Here is a 14,969-nt window from a genome sequence, read left to right on the forward strand (position 1 = left end):
TTTAAATGAGATAATATATATAACCCAGGACAGTGTGGAAAATGCTTATTTCATGTTTCATTCTTGGTTCTTCAGCTCATTATGGGATATGCACAGAGATACAAATGAGAAAACACAAGATACTGGTGTGGTAAATCCAAATATTTCTATTTGGACGTTTTATTTTGAATGTGGGGTAAGTTGTGGTTGGTATCGTCCATGGCAGAGCCACTGGGACGCTTAGGGAGAAAATGGTCTCATTTGTCTTTAGTGGTGCTCTCAATCCAGGTGATATATTTCTGAACGTTGGTGTAGATGCCCACATCCCCTCCCATGAAGTGTCCGACCTCGATCCCCTGCAGCTTGTTTTTGCAGATGACAGTAGCAACGGCCACCTCCTACAAGGGATCACACACAGAGAAGGGGGCAGACAGATGCAGTCAAATCTCCTTATAGAAGCTCTCTAGTCACTGTGTGGATGCGCCCTGTCTAGAGGTAGCATGCTGCATCAAGGTAAGAGTCTGCAGACTGGAAGCTTGGTTCTTTTATGTAACTTTGTCGTAACTAGCCTTGTGTGACATTGAGAAAGTCAGAGAAAAGCCTTTCTAGAACTCACATGTAAAATGAGTCAAACTCCATTTACTTGAACTGGTGAAGCCTGTTTCAGTTTGTGAAATATTTGAATTAATTTTTTTTAAAGTGCTACAAAAACCAAGCAAAGTATGCATGATGCCCTTTAATGAATACAGGTGTCTCTAATGAGGGCCCTTTACTGAAGATAATGGGAGGCTTTGCTGCAGCCTTACCAAATTCTCAAAAATTTGTGAAGTTGTGGGCTTTCTATTTTTTAAATACCGTGGTTAAATAGTTAACTAGACATATCCAAAGGAATGAAAATTGAATAGAGAGAAAAGATTACCCCAAAAATTCGACTGAACACTTTTAGAAATTTAACGCATATGGAGTTTCTGTGGCTTTTTCCTTGTTCGGTTTCCTGGCAGGCTGTGTTGGACATCACAGGGGCCTCCAGGTTCTGCCTTAAATCAGGGTGTCTGCCTGAGGGAAGACAGGGATAAAAGAAACCTTCCTGTTCACAAATGTTATTTAGCTCTCCAATCCCCAGCCTCTGTTTCAACTGATGTTTTGTATCTGTCTGAACAATACTTGAACCACCGGATGTGAAGAACTGACTCATTTGAAAAGACCCTGATGCTGGGAAAGATTGAAGGCAGGAGGAGAAGGGGACAACAGAGGATGAGATGGTTGGATGGCATCACCAACTCAATGGATATGAGTTTGAGCAAGCTCTGGGAGATGGTGATGGACAGGGAGGCCTGGTGTGCTACAGTCCATGGAGCTGCAAAGAGGGCTGAACTGAACTGAACAAAATAATGAGGAAGAAAGAAGACGTGATTTTGTGCATGGTTATGAGGGTTAATCTTGAGGATTTTGAAATGGCCTTTATGTCTCTTTAAAAAGCAGCATTTTCTTTCTACTCTGTGTCTATTCTTGGAGGAATAAGAGGTGACCTGACTCAAGTTGTCAGGTGTCCTCCACAAGAGAAGTGAGCCAGTATGGGAAAGAGGAGCCTTTTTAATGTGAACCGTGCCTCTGACAATCAGGAGGCGTGGCCTTTGTGCTGAGTCGGGTGGCCTGGTGGCTCCATCTGCCAAAGCTCTGAAGAAGCAGTGGGGCTTTAGACACCCTGGGAAAGGAGGACTCTGGACTTCTGGGAGGGTCTCTTTTTGCCAGACCCCTCCGGTAGTACCTCCCCTTGGTCTCCACCCCACCCTCCTCTGCTCTCAGGTTTACGGACATGGGCTCCTCCCCAACTTGTCTCATCAGATATAACTGATGACCTGATGTTCGGTGGCAGGTGCACTCACCATTGTTGTTTTGGCTCCAGTCCAAACCTGAAAGCATGCAGATGGTGCCTGGCTTGACGGTGCTGGTGGCGAGGGCAATGGGCTGGACTTTTTCGTTGAGGGTGGCGGGCTTAGCCAGCCTAATAAGCATGAGGTCATCTTGGGGCGAACTATGACTATGGTTCCAGTAGCGGATAATCTGGATAGGGTTAATTGTTTGCTCTGTCCCATCTCTGACTCTGACCCTGAGATTTCCCAGCATCACCTTCAGATTTCTGGAGGGATAAGGGGTTGGAAGTCACCATCATCATCACTGTTGGTATCATCATCAAAGCTGATGTTACAGTGGGCCAGGTGCTTTGCCAAGAGCTTTGTCTGAATCCTGGATTCCCTCATTTACTACTCACAACAAGGCAGTGAGGGGGATTTTGTTTTGAATCCCCATGTTACAGATGAAGGAATGGAGGCACATGAGAGTATTCACCCATGGTCACACAGTTAAGTGGTGGAACCTTTAACTTCTCTGTTTTCATGTAGTGGGAGAGAAAAGAATGCATGGTCTAGAAATATTATTTCCCCTCCTTTCCAGCTCCAGCCTATCCGGGCATTTCCATTCTGGTGTCGGGAAGAGAATGAGGTGACTTTAGTGTTGGACAGCTCCTGTTTGCTTTATCAGATCTCCTCGCAACTCTATTTCATCCTTCTCTGTACTTTGGAAGGTGAAATAGGTGGATTAAGTCAATGAGCTTTCTTCTCCTCTGGCATTTGATTCTATTTGGCTGATAAGAAGCACCAAAAAGGAATTGGAAGGAAAAGGGAGAGGTTGGCGTGTTTATCCTCCCACCTGCACGACCCCGTTGGGTTGCCATAGGGTTGTGGCCGTCGACTGTCTCCTGACCAAAGGTTAGAACCTCCATCAGGCAGTCTGTGCACAGTGCACTCTCCTCTCTCACTGACTGTTTTCCTCTCCCCGCTTAAAGTCATTCTCCCCCTGCCCCTTTAGGTCTGGGAGTAGTAAGTGCATCTTTCTAGTACTGAACCCCAGAGGAACTCAACTGTTGTCTATGTTTTCCCTATAACTAGACCATACCTTTGTCATTAGTTCTTTTTATAAAGTCTCCTCAATTTAATAAAATCTGAGTGTACCATCTGTTGCCTGCTGGTTCCTTAACTGACAAAACTCATATTGCCAGTAAAAAAACCTTGGAAAGACTGATGGGAGACCGAGGAGGCATACTGCATAGGACAGGGCTCCCCAGCAGCCCTGTTGACATGCGGGGCTGGATGACTGTGTTGTGGAGGGGCTGTCATGTGCCCTGTAGGATGTTAAGCAGCATCCTTGCTTGCCCTGGCGTCTGTTCACCAGGCAGATGCCGTTAGCACAGCCCTCCCCGCAGCCCTCACTCTACTGTGACAACCAAGAGTGTCTTCCTTTGCCAAATGTACCCTGGGGGGAACGTTGGCCCTGTTTGAGAATCACCAGTGCGAAATGAGTAGAGTGGGTGAGGACGCTCAACACTCACGGTAAGTAGCAGTGAGCAGGGGCCAGCACCCAGTTGCTTTTGATGAGGACGCCCACACAGGGGTTGAAGTGAGACTTGAGGTAGGCCAGGTAGGGGGAAGGGTCGTCTTTCTGCACAGACGAGTGAGCGGAGAAGAGCGTCCCTGAGGGATGGAAATGAGAAGTGCTTAGGACAAAGGAGACAGTCAGCAGCTTCCCAGCTGGATGGAAATGCGGACGATTTTAAAGTGACAGTCATTTGGGCAGGAAATGTGAAGGTACTTGACATTAAAGAATAAAAATGTACATAAAAATGGCATACCATTTTATCTAATAGTTTTAATAATCATTTTTGTCTAATGTTAACAATATTCAGCCTAAGAGAGTACAATGAGAAAGACTCTCATTTACTGCTTATAGGAATGGGAATTGATTCTGTCTTCTTCAAAAGCAACTTAAAAATGAGCATCAAGAATTGTAAATGGTTTGTCACCTTTGACCTAATAATTACAATCCCAAGAATTCTTGATTCTAAAGAAATAATCAGATGTAGACCAAGATTATTAGTAAATGTGCTCATTTTAACACTATTTATAATAGGTAATTCTTTGGCTTCCCTTGTGGCTCAACTGGTAAAGAATCTGCCTGCAATGTGGGAGACCTGGGTTCTATCCCTGGGTCAGGAAGATCCCCTGGAGAAGGAAATGGCAACCCACTCCAGTATTCTGGCCTAGAGAATCCTGTGGATGGAGGAGCCTGGTAGGCTATAGGGTTGCAAAGAGATGGATATGACTGAGTTACTTCACTTTCTTTCTTTCTTATATGAATGTCCAATACAGTAATGTTGGATATTGAAATACAAAGGGATGTGAACAAATGGAACAGCATATATATTAAAACTGCATTTATAAAGAATATTAAACAGCAAAGGAATACTAATAACCTTTCAGTTAAAAAATAATAAAAATGTACATTTAATCTAGTAATCCAATTATCTAAGAACAAGTAAAGAAACAAAAATAAGCCATTAAAATAAATAAAATAAAGCCTGGGAATAAATTCAAACAGTGCATTAGCATGTGTTGACTGAGGTGGGACTATGAATGATGTTTATTTTTTATACTTTTTAATATTTCTCAATTTTCTAGTATGACCATGCAGTGCTTTTATAAATGAATTATTTTTAAAAAAAAGAGAAGAAAGAGGAGGAAGGCTGATTGTAATATCAGAAATATTGTTTTTATTTCAGCTGCCCTTGGTTCTTATTTTAAACCTTTCCAAGCCCAGGCCGGTACCTCACCATACCCTTTTCTTTGGAGTCACACTGTTAGAAACCCCAAGGAAAAAGGGTGGGGTATTAATAAGGACAAGAGCCATTGCACTCTTGTTCTAAATCTTCACAATGATTCTATAATGTAGGTAGGAATATTCCCATTTTGACTGTAGAAACTGAAGCCCAGATAGATTAATTAACTTGTCCAAGCTCACGCAGCTAATTTGTGATGCAACAACCTAGGCAGTCAGGGTGTGGTGGGAAAGCCCACTCTGGAGAATTCAGAAGAGCTTCATGATAGTCAGGGAGTACAGGATGGAGGGTCCTTGCATTTGATATTTTGTTCCCATCTTCTCCATTCCCCGAATTCTGAGTCTCTAAGCTTTTACAACAGGGAGGCATATCAGTTGTCAAAATGAGTTCTCTGTCCTTGTGACTACACTTGAGACTTGCCCCTGTGTGATGAAGCCCGTATTTTGGAATAACCAAGGTGGAACACTCACTGTTGAGTGTTGAGCGTGGAACTCTCCAAGGCAGACATACACCATAACCTACCCCCCAGGCTTAGCACTGGGCTTCTCAGCCTGTCCAGAGAGCCTGTGGCGAGAGTCTGAGGGGAATCCCCAGTGCTGCTCCTGACAGTTTCTCTTGACTCTCTTTTGCGCCATCCCCACATCCTGCATCTGCCCTCCTCCGTTCTATATTAACCTATGCCTTATATGACAGAGTAGAAAGTCCTGGATACATACCAGCAAGGACACTCAAACAGAAGGTAAACTTCATAGTCTCCCTTTGTGAGGGGCAGAAGATCAGCAGAGTATGGAGCTCCCAGTTCAGTAGTTTCTCTGGAACACCTAGTAGAACCAGTGGGTATGGTTAGGCAGAAGGGTTGAAAAGCAGCTCTGGGCATGAACACAACAGGGAAGGAGGGCTCCAATGGGCAGATGGAGGCCCTTCTGTTCCAGGGAAGGTGGGGGGCTATGCCTCTCACGGAAAAGACAAGGAAGCTTCATGACTGGTCTTCTGGACCCAGGTCCCTCAGTTTGCTGTCCCTAAAAGCCCATCTGCCCAAAAGCAGTTCAGCTGTCTGTGGGAAAGGGAACTCCAGGCTTAGGACTTATGTCCCCATGGAGTTTTTCAGGCCAGGGCTGTAGGGGACAGGATTCTTCACCTTAGTTCAGGAAGACGGTGTGCCCAGGTTTGCTCTGAGCCCCCTAATATATAAGCCCCCTAATATAATAAGCCCCCTACTTATACTTTTCTTCAGCCCCTCCCCTCTTTGTTACATTAGCTTCATCTTTCCCTGGGTTCACTATTTCATCACTCCGCCATCATCACCAGCTTGGCCTGGTTGTTGTGATCAGCAGGTCTGAGCTAAGGAAATGGGGAAATGTAAAGCATTCATTGAGCAGTCATTTTGACAGTCAGGGAATGATTTACATTAGATCTAGGATCTATGGAATGGTTGGCAGGACCTCTAAGTGCTTTTTACCTAATGAAGAGATTGGTCAGCCAATAATAGACTGCCATGTCATCCTTGGATAATTGGAAACACAAAGAGCCTGGATGCTAATAGCCAACGTTCTGTGAGCCTTTACTGCATCCCAGTCACTGAGCAAAGTTCTTTACAGACATTGTTAGTGGTGATTTTATATCAGGTTAGTCTGAGATACAAAATTAAGTAAGCTTTGTATCATTCTTACCCCTGAAAATTTCCTAAACTCATAGTCTTATTCCAGTGTCACAGCAACCCTGGAAAGATGAGGCAGGGCTGGTATCATTCTTTCTTTTCTCCTGATCTATAGTGACAGGACCAAAACAAAGAATTTAAATGATTTTCTCAAAGTCACACATGGCTGGAAAAACTAGAAGTACAGTATCTATATTTTATTACCGGATACCCACCACTTTTTAGCCACATCCTCCAGGCTTCAGCTCATCAGCTAGCATTCATGAATCTTGGAAAACTATACAGTCCCTCACACAAATTTCCTGAAGTGTGGAATGAAAAGTTAACATGGGGACTTCTCTCATGGTCCAGTGGTTAAGAATCTGCCTGCCAGTGCAGGGGAGACGGGGTCAACCCCTGCTCTGGGAAGATCCCACATGCCTTGGTGCAGCTGAGCCCCTGAGCCACAACTACTGAGCCTGAGCTCTAGAGCCCGCAGGCCGCAATGACAGAAGCCTGCGTGCCTGGAGCCTGTGTCCGCAGCAAGAGAAGCCACTGCAGTGAGAAGCCTGGACACCACAAGGAAGAGCATCCCCCGCTTGCCACAACTGGAGATGGTCCGCGCATGGCAGCGAAGACCCCGCGCCACCAAAAACAAATCAGTTTTAAAACGTTAACATGGCACATACTTTCCTAAACCTCACAGTGAACACAGCCACACTGGGACTAGGGCTTGTTTATGAAATACACTTGAGATTCCTGGACAAGATGGAGTTGTGGAAGGTTTTCTGTGGTGGGGGTGGGATTAGTTAAATAGAGGTTAAAAATTTGAGAAAGAGAGAGACTTTACTGTCAGATGGTTTTTCCTGGTTCTTTTGGAAAGATTCTGGACCAGGAAGGGAGTTTGTCTGGGGATGTGAGGACTGAGAGCAGAAAAGCAGATTTTCTGGAGAAGCTGGCACTGGGGTCTGCTGCCTGCTGATGAGCTTCACATTGGTATCTGTAGCCCAGAGCTCTGGTCACGCATACACGACTGCTTCCTGGGAACCACTGTTTGCATCTCCTCTCAGCTCCTGAAATTTAGCCTGTCAAGCTAAACTCCTTATTCCTCTAGCTTTTCAAGTTCAGTCTTCTGCCTGTTTTCCTCCTTTTAGGAGACAACTCTACCTTTCACTTTAAATTTTTTTCTCTTTTTCTGGCCACTCAATCCCAAAGTCCATCCTGCTTCCCCAGATCTCTTAAATCCATCCATGTCTTTCCATTCTCACTGCTGTCACCCTACTCCAGGCCATAATCTTGACTCACTTGAACTAATGCATGTGCCTGCCTACTATTGCTCGACTTAACATTGTTTTACTCAGACATCTTTCCTAAACTGTAGGGGAGAGAGTATTAGTCTCTTTCTTAAAACTCTTGAGTAGTTCCCTACTGACTGTAGAATGACCCCTAGCATGGTTTAGGGAGATCCCTTGACATCACCTCATTTCATCTCTTCTCATCCCCTCTTTGCCACCCACTCCTGCCTGCCTACCCCACACACTTATTTGCAGGCCTACAAAACTACTTTCAAGTGTTAATTTTCTTGTTTCAATAAATAACTTTTTTTATGATACATTAGCCCTCAAATGTTTCCTTTTGTTTGCCAATTTCATTTTTTTCCCCCTTTTTGTTTTGAGATATTGATATCTGATATTGACAGTGTTCTTAAAGTTTCTCTTTGTGAAAGATAACTTTAGAATCCTATGAGTATGTATGTATATGTATGATATTCAACATTTCCTCGTGTTTGTAAATTTCTTATCATTAAGTTCTTTATTAGAGTTATTATAGATTCCATACATATATATACATGGAGATATACCTGTCCATGGCCTCATTCCTAATATCTATCTAAGGCCTCATATCTAAGGTTTAAAGCGACTCTAAATCTATTATTGTTTCATTCTGCCATATAACAAGATTTTCTATTTAAGTAATATCCTTGTTGTATTTGGGCTTCCCTCATAGCTCAGTTGGTAAAGAATCCGCTTGCAATGCCGGAGACCCTGGTTCAATTCCTGGGTTGGAAAGATCTGCTGGAGAAGGGATAGGCTACTCACTCCAGTATTCTTGGGCTTCCCTTGGGGCTCAGCTGGTAAAGAATCTGCCTGCAATGTGGGAGACCTGGGTTTAATCCTTGGGTTGGGAAGATCCCCTGGAGAAGGGAAAGGCTGCCCACTTCAGTATTCTGGCCTGGAGAATTCCATGGACTGTATAGTCTATGGGGTCGCAAAGAGTAGGAACACGATTGAGTGACTTTCACTCAACTTGCATTTGCTGCCAAAAAATCCATTTAAATAAGGCAACCACAGAGAAAGGAGAGAGTGAGTGAACAAGAGTACTGTCCAGAGGGCAGCGTAGTAGGAACAGTGCTGCTGTCCCAGAGGGCAGTGTAGTAGGAACAGATTTGGAGATCTGACGGGGGCCTCTAGTACTGGTGTTGGTTGAGAACTTTTCTTCAAATGGTATTTGTGAATACAACCGGTACAAGTGAAGTGGTTCTGAGGAGGGGTGGGCCGAGTGTGACATGAATAAAGGAGAAGGGAGTCCGTGTCACAGAGAAGGGTGGGGACATAGCTCTGCTTCGTCAGAGTAGCCCAGAAAGCAGAGGGTCAATGGGACATGTAGAGGGAGGGCTGCTAGTTAAACTTTGTGGGGAAGGAACTGGTGAAAAGAACTGAGAAGCTAGGGAAAGAACTTGGGATGAATTTTAATACCACAGAAGGTTCACTCTGTTCTTACTTCCTTAGATAAGGGATAAAGCTCAGACCCCTGAAACTCATCTTCTCATAGGGCAGATATCAGTTAGACTGCTAGGATTTCTGTGCTAATTGACTGAGAGAGTTGGCAGGTGTAACTAATGAATCCTTTTTTACTAAGGATCAAGACTGGAAGAAGCAGTCTCTAAATGACAGACTTATAGAATCCACATCCCAGTTCTCTCATTTGCACTTAATCCTGCTGTTGAGAATCCCTGAGTGGGTTATAAGTTCTGTTCCTGCTTTGTGCCTGTTTCCACTACAACCTTATCCTCAGGACAAGATTCAGGCATCACCATGAAGTGTATCCTATTAACCTTGCTGATGATAACTGGTGAGTGACTGAAGGCATCTCTCTCTCGTTTGATTGGGCCTCAGCTGGAGATAAGGCTGTAGAGCTCTGTTGGGAGGGAAAGCTTATGGGTCAGAACCGGGGAAGTTTGGGAAATATGTCATCTACCAGTCGTTTTCTCTACAGGCTGTGCAGAAGCTTTGTAGTTTGGTGTACCATCATTTGTTGATTTTTGCTTTTGTTGCTTGTATTGTTACTGTCGTAATCAAAAAAATTGATAAGACCCATGTTAAGGAGTTTCTTCCCTATGTTTCCTTCTAGGAATTTTATGGTATCCCATTTACAATAGCATCAAAAACAATAAAATACCTAGGAATAAATTTAGCAAAGGAAGTGAACGATCTGTACAATGAAAACTATAAGACTTTGAAGAAAGAAATTAAAGAAGACATAAACAAAATTGAGATATCTCACGTTCATGGATTGGAAGAATTAATGTTAAAATTTCCACACTACCCAAAACCATCTATAGATTCAATGAGATCTCCATCAAAATTCCAATGACATTTTTCACAGAAATAAAGGAGCAGCCTTAAAATTTATATAGAATCACAAAAGACCTCAGATAACCAAAGCAATCCTGAGAACAAAGCCAGAAGCATCACATTTCAAACTATACTACAAAACTATAGTAATTAGAACATTGTGGTATTGGCATAAAAATAAAAACATAGCACAATGAAACAGAATAGAGAGCCTAGAAATAAACACTTATGTATTCAATCAGTTGATATTTGACAAAGGAGACAAGAACACTCTATTTTTCTTCAATAAATGGTGTTGGGAAAACTGACTAACCACATGCAGAAAACTGAAATGGAAAACCTGTCTTACACCACTCACAAAAATTAAACCAAAATGAATTAAATACTTAAACAAAAGACCCGAAGCCTTGACATTCCTAGAAGAAAACAGGAAAGAAGCTCCTAATTGATTTTCAAATGTTGAATCAGTCCTGCATACATAGCAGAAATCCCACGTGGTCTTAGAGCATGTATAATTTTTTTTATACTTTGTTGAATTAGATTTGACTGATGTTTTGTTGAGGATTATTGATCATGAGAAGGTTTTTTTTTTTTGTTTTTTTTGTAGTTTTCTTGTAATGACTTTGTTTTTGGTATCAAGATAATGCTGGCCTCATAGAATAATTTAGGAAATAGTCCCTCTACTTCTATCTTCTGAAAAAGATTGCAGAGAATTGGTGTAATTTCTTACTTAAATGTTTGGTAGAATTCGTGAGTCAGCTCATCTGGGCCCAGTGCTTTCTCTTTTGGAAGGTTATTGTTTAATCGGTATCTTTAATAGATTTAGACATATTTAGATTGTCTATTTCTTCTTGTTTGTGTTTTGGCAGAGTATATCTTAGACAGAATTCATCTAGGTTTTCATGTTTGTAGGCACAGAGTTGTTTATAGTATCCCTTTATGGTCCTCTTGGGCTTCTGGGTGGCACAGTGGTAAAGAATCCACCTGATGATGCAGGAGACATGGGAGATGTGGGTTTGATCCCTGGGTCAAGAAGATCCCCTGGAGTAGGAAATGGCAACTCACTCCAGTATTTTTGCCTAGAAAATTTGGTGGACAGAGGAGTGTGATGGGCTACAGTTCATGGGGTTGCAAAGAGTCAGACATGACTGAGCATTCATGCTAACAAGAGATGGTCTAGATTCAGGGATAGATTGTGGGAGTTAAATAAGACTTAGATTTATGTGCTGGAAGAGCTTAGAGTAAGAAGGAATGAGAACATTGCCTATGCTGGTGGTTTGCAACCTTTTTGACCATAAGAACCCCTCTTAGTCTTATTAATAAAACATGATGTATTAACATCATATATCTTCAGAGTCCCTTGGACTGCAAGGAGATCAAACCAGTCAATCCTAAAGGAAATCAACCCGAAATAGTCATTAGAAGGATTCATGTTGAAACTGAAGCTCCAATATTTTGGCCACCTAATGTGAAGAGCTGACTCAGTGGAAAAGACCCTGATGCTGGGAAAGACTAAAGAATAAGATGGTTAGATATTATTACTGACTCAACGACCATGAATCTGAGCAAACTCCGGGAGACAGTGAAGGACAGGGAAACCTGGTGTGCTTCAGTCTATGGGGTTGCAAAGAGTCAGACACAACTTAGTGACTGAACAACAACATTAACATCATAAAAAGATTCAAAATATTTTAAGACTAAAAGGAGTTCTTATGCTAAAAAAAAGTTGTGAAGCAGGTGGCGCTAGTAAAGAATCCACCTGCCAATGCAGGAGATGCAAGAGACACGGGTCTGATCCCTGGGTTGGGAAGACGCCCTGGAGTAGGAAATGGCAACGCACTGCAGTATTCTTGCCTGGAGAATCCCATGGACAGAGGAGCCTGGTGGGCAACAGTCCATGGGGTCGCAAAGAGTCTGACATTACTGAAACAACTTAGCATGCATTCATGCATGCATGGCAGAAACCAATTAGTATTCAACAGATTTAAAAAATGCACACATGTATATATTTGGACAGAACTACACATGTCTGTATACATAATATTAGCTTTTAGTGATGATTCTTGCTTTATATATGAATCCATAAAACCCTTGCATTAATTTCAGAGCCTTCCAGTGACCCCTTTCATGCAAAGTGAGTTTTACTCTAATCTCTCATTAATTCATTTGTATATGCTGCCGAAGCGAGCACTCGTTAATTCATTTGTATAATACCTATGTATTGAGTTTATGCCATGTGCTGGGCATTATGCTGAATGCTTGGGGATATAGTATAAATCATTGTTCTTTTACTACTTATTAGATGAAAACCCATAGACCCAGAAATATAAATTGATATAGCAAGAGAAACCCCAGTTGGAACATAGATTTTTTTAAAAAAAGTAATAGTTTTATATTTTCCTGTCTCCTTTCCTGAACTGGAGAAAGCAATATTTGACCTAACTTGTTGAACCCACTAACCAAATGCCACCAAGAAAAACACCAAGAATTTTTTAAAGTGAGGTTTATTTAGCTTTATGCAGCAGGGACAACACACTCCAGAGAACCTCACGTGTCCCAGTAAAGGGAACTTGGGAGGGGCGTCTTAAAGGGTTTGATGGATAATTCGGAAGATGGAGTTAGAGAAATGGAGTCAGTTCAGAACTCGGTGTTGTCAAGAAGGAACATTCTGACTCTAATTGGGGTACCCTAACCCTAATTGGGTTCTTCAAATTTTTAATTAGTAGGTAGGAGGATTAAATTAGGGCTGGAGCTGTCACTGATAAAGAAGTAGCAATAACACAAAAAAGCAGGGTGATATCAGTCAGTATCCAATGTTTAGTTATTTGGTAAGTAATGGAGAGGCTTTGTCTCTATCTTTTTCTGAGTATTAGTTTGCCATTTATCAGTGTAAAAATATTCTTGAAACTGCCATAGTATAAAATAACATTTATTGAACACACATTATATGCAATATATGCCAAGCATTCTTTCAAGCTATTTACATACATTAATGCATTCAATTTTCACAGCAACCTTAGGAGAGAAGTTTGTTTGTGATTTCGGTGTACAAGTAAGGAGATTAAGATATAGAGATCTACCTAATTTGTACAAGTTTCTACTACTGGTAAGGATAGAGCTAGGATTTGAATCCAGATAATCTGTTTTCAGAGAATAAGTACCGTCCTATATTTAAGTGCCCATCTGTTCAGAATATCTCTCCCTATATTTTCAAGCCAGAATTAAAGTTTTAATTTTGATTAACTAATGAACTTATTGCTGTTGGAGTCACAATGACTGGTCTCTGAGCATCCCTGCAGTGTGCTAGTAGAAACAGTCAGGGGCTGCAGGACAGGCTGCATGACTATGAGTGTGGAGAGAACCGAGAAGTCTTAAGCCATTGGGAGATTGGAAATGAGCTAAGTCATCCTGGAAAACTGCAGACAGGGTGAAGAAAAGCGGGAGATTGTGTGGAGGAGAAGGATGTACATGGGATTTGGAATCAGACTGAAATTGGGATCCTTGAACAAACCATCATTTACTAGTTGTATGACTTTTAAGTATATTTCCTAAGGTTAAGTTCTTACTTTGTAAAATAACATAAAATGTATCTACTCTATCTTTTTGTTTCCCATGAAAATTTAAAAAAAAAAATTTTTTTTAAAGTACTTAAAGTGCTTAGTGGGGCTTCACAGGTGGTTTCAATCCCTGGTTTGGCAAGATACCCTGGAGGAGGAAATGGTAACCCACTGTAGTATTCTTGCCTGGGAAATCCCATAGACAGAGAGGCCTTGTGGGCTACAGTCCATGGGATCTCTAAAGAGTCAGACATGACTGAGTGACTAAACAACAATAACAAAGTGCTTAGTACAGTGTTTGTATAGTATGGAACTCGAGTACCATGAAGTGAAAAGTGAAAAACTGGAGTAGGTTGCCATTTCCTTCTCCAGGGGATCTTCCTGAACCAGGAGCTGAACCCATGTCCCTTACATTGGCAGGTGGATTCTTTACCACTGAACCACCTGGGAAATCCCACTGAGCACTTGCAGTTCAGTTCAGTCATTCAGTCATGTCCGACTCTTTGCAACCCCATGAACTGCAGCATGCCAGGCCTCCCTGCCCATCACCAACTCCCGGAGTTTACCCAGACCCATGTCCATTGAGTCGATGATGCCATCCAACCATCTCATCCTCTGTCGTCCCCTTCTCCTCCTGCCCTCAATCTTTCCCAGCATCAGGGTCTTTTCAAATGAGTCAGCTCTTCGTATCAGGTAGCCAAAGTATTGGAGTTTCAGCTTCAATATCAGTCCTTCCAATGAATACCCAGGACTGATTTCCTTTAGGATGGACTGGTTGGATCTCCTTGCAGTCCAAGGGACTTTCAAGAGTCGTCTTCAACACCACAGTTCAAAAGCATCAATTCTTTGGTGCTCAGCTTTCTTTATAGTCCAACTCTTACATCCATACATGACCACTGGAAAAACCATAGCTTTGACTAGAAAGACCTTTGTTGATGAAGTAATGGCTCTGCTTTTTAATATGCTGTCTAGGTTGGTCATAACTTCCCTTCCAAGGAATAAGTGTCTTTTAATTTCATGGCTGCAATCACCATCTGCAGTGATTTTGGAGCCCAAAAAGATAAAAGTCAGCCACTGTTTCCACTGTTTTCCCATCTATTTGTCATGAAGTGATGGGACCGGATGCCATGATCTTAGTTTTCTGAATGTTGAGTTTTAAGCCAACTTTTTCACTCTCCTCTTTCACTTTCATCAAGAGGTGAAAGTTCTCTTTAGTTCTTCTTCACTTTCTGCCATAAGGGTGGTGTCATTTGCATATCTGAGGTTATTGCTATTTCTCCCGGCAATCTTGATTCCAGCTTGTGCTTCCTCCAGCCCAGCGTTTCTCATGATGTACTCTGCATATAAGTTAAATAAGCAGGGTGACAATATACAGCCTTGACATACTCCTTTTCCTATTTGGAACCAATCTGTTGTTCCATATCCATTTCTAACCGTTGCTTCTTGACCTGCATACAGGTTTCTCAAGAGGCAGGTCAGGTGGTCTGGTA

At 42.2% G+C, this 14,969-nt stretch overlaps 1 protein-coding gene across 1 annotated transcript; it reads right to left on the reverse strand.

The window, feature by feature from the left end:
- Window positions 1-123: 123 nt before the first annotated feature.
- PRSS37 (serine protease 37) lies at window positions 124-6,518 on the reverse strand. The gene is made up of 6 exons (XM_043872576.1): window positions 5,790-6,518; window positions 5,368-5,472; window positions 3,368-3,509; window positions 1,866-2,119; window positions 899-1,035; window positions 124-377 (listed from the first exon to the last, which is right to left on the reverse strand). The coding sequence occupies exons 2-6, from the start codon at window positions 5,399-5,401 to the stop codon at window positions 237-239; spliced, it is 708 nt and encodes a 235-aa protein (XP_043728511.1). The 5' UTR covers window positions 5,402-5,472; window positions 5,790-6,518; the 3' UTR covers window positions 124-236.
- Between the last annotated feature and the right edge of the window lie 8,451 nt (window positions 6,519-14,969).

Source organism: Cervus elaphus, chromosome 18 (assembly GCF_910594005.1).
Source record: "Cervus elaphus chromosome 18, mCerEla1.1, whole genome shotgun sequence".
Classification (NCBI taxonomy): domain Eukaryota; kingdom Metazoa; phylum Chordata; class Mammalia; order Artiodactyla; family Cervidae; genus Cervus; species Cervus elaphus.

Excerpts from the sequence above, each read along its gene's own strand:
- PRSS37 (XM_043872576.1), bottom strand. The coding sequence starts at position 5,401 with ATGAAGTTTACCTTCTGTTTGAGTGTCCTTGCTG. Across the intron at positions 2,120-3,367 it reads CCTGCTCACTGCTACTTACC|AAATCTGAAGGTGATGCTGG; the intron begins GTGAGTGTTGAG and ends TTATCCCTCCAG. Across the intron at positions 378-898 it reads TGTTCAGTCGAATTTTTGGG|GAGGTGGCCGTTGCTACTGT; the intron begins GTAATCTTTTCT and ends GATCCCTTGTAG.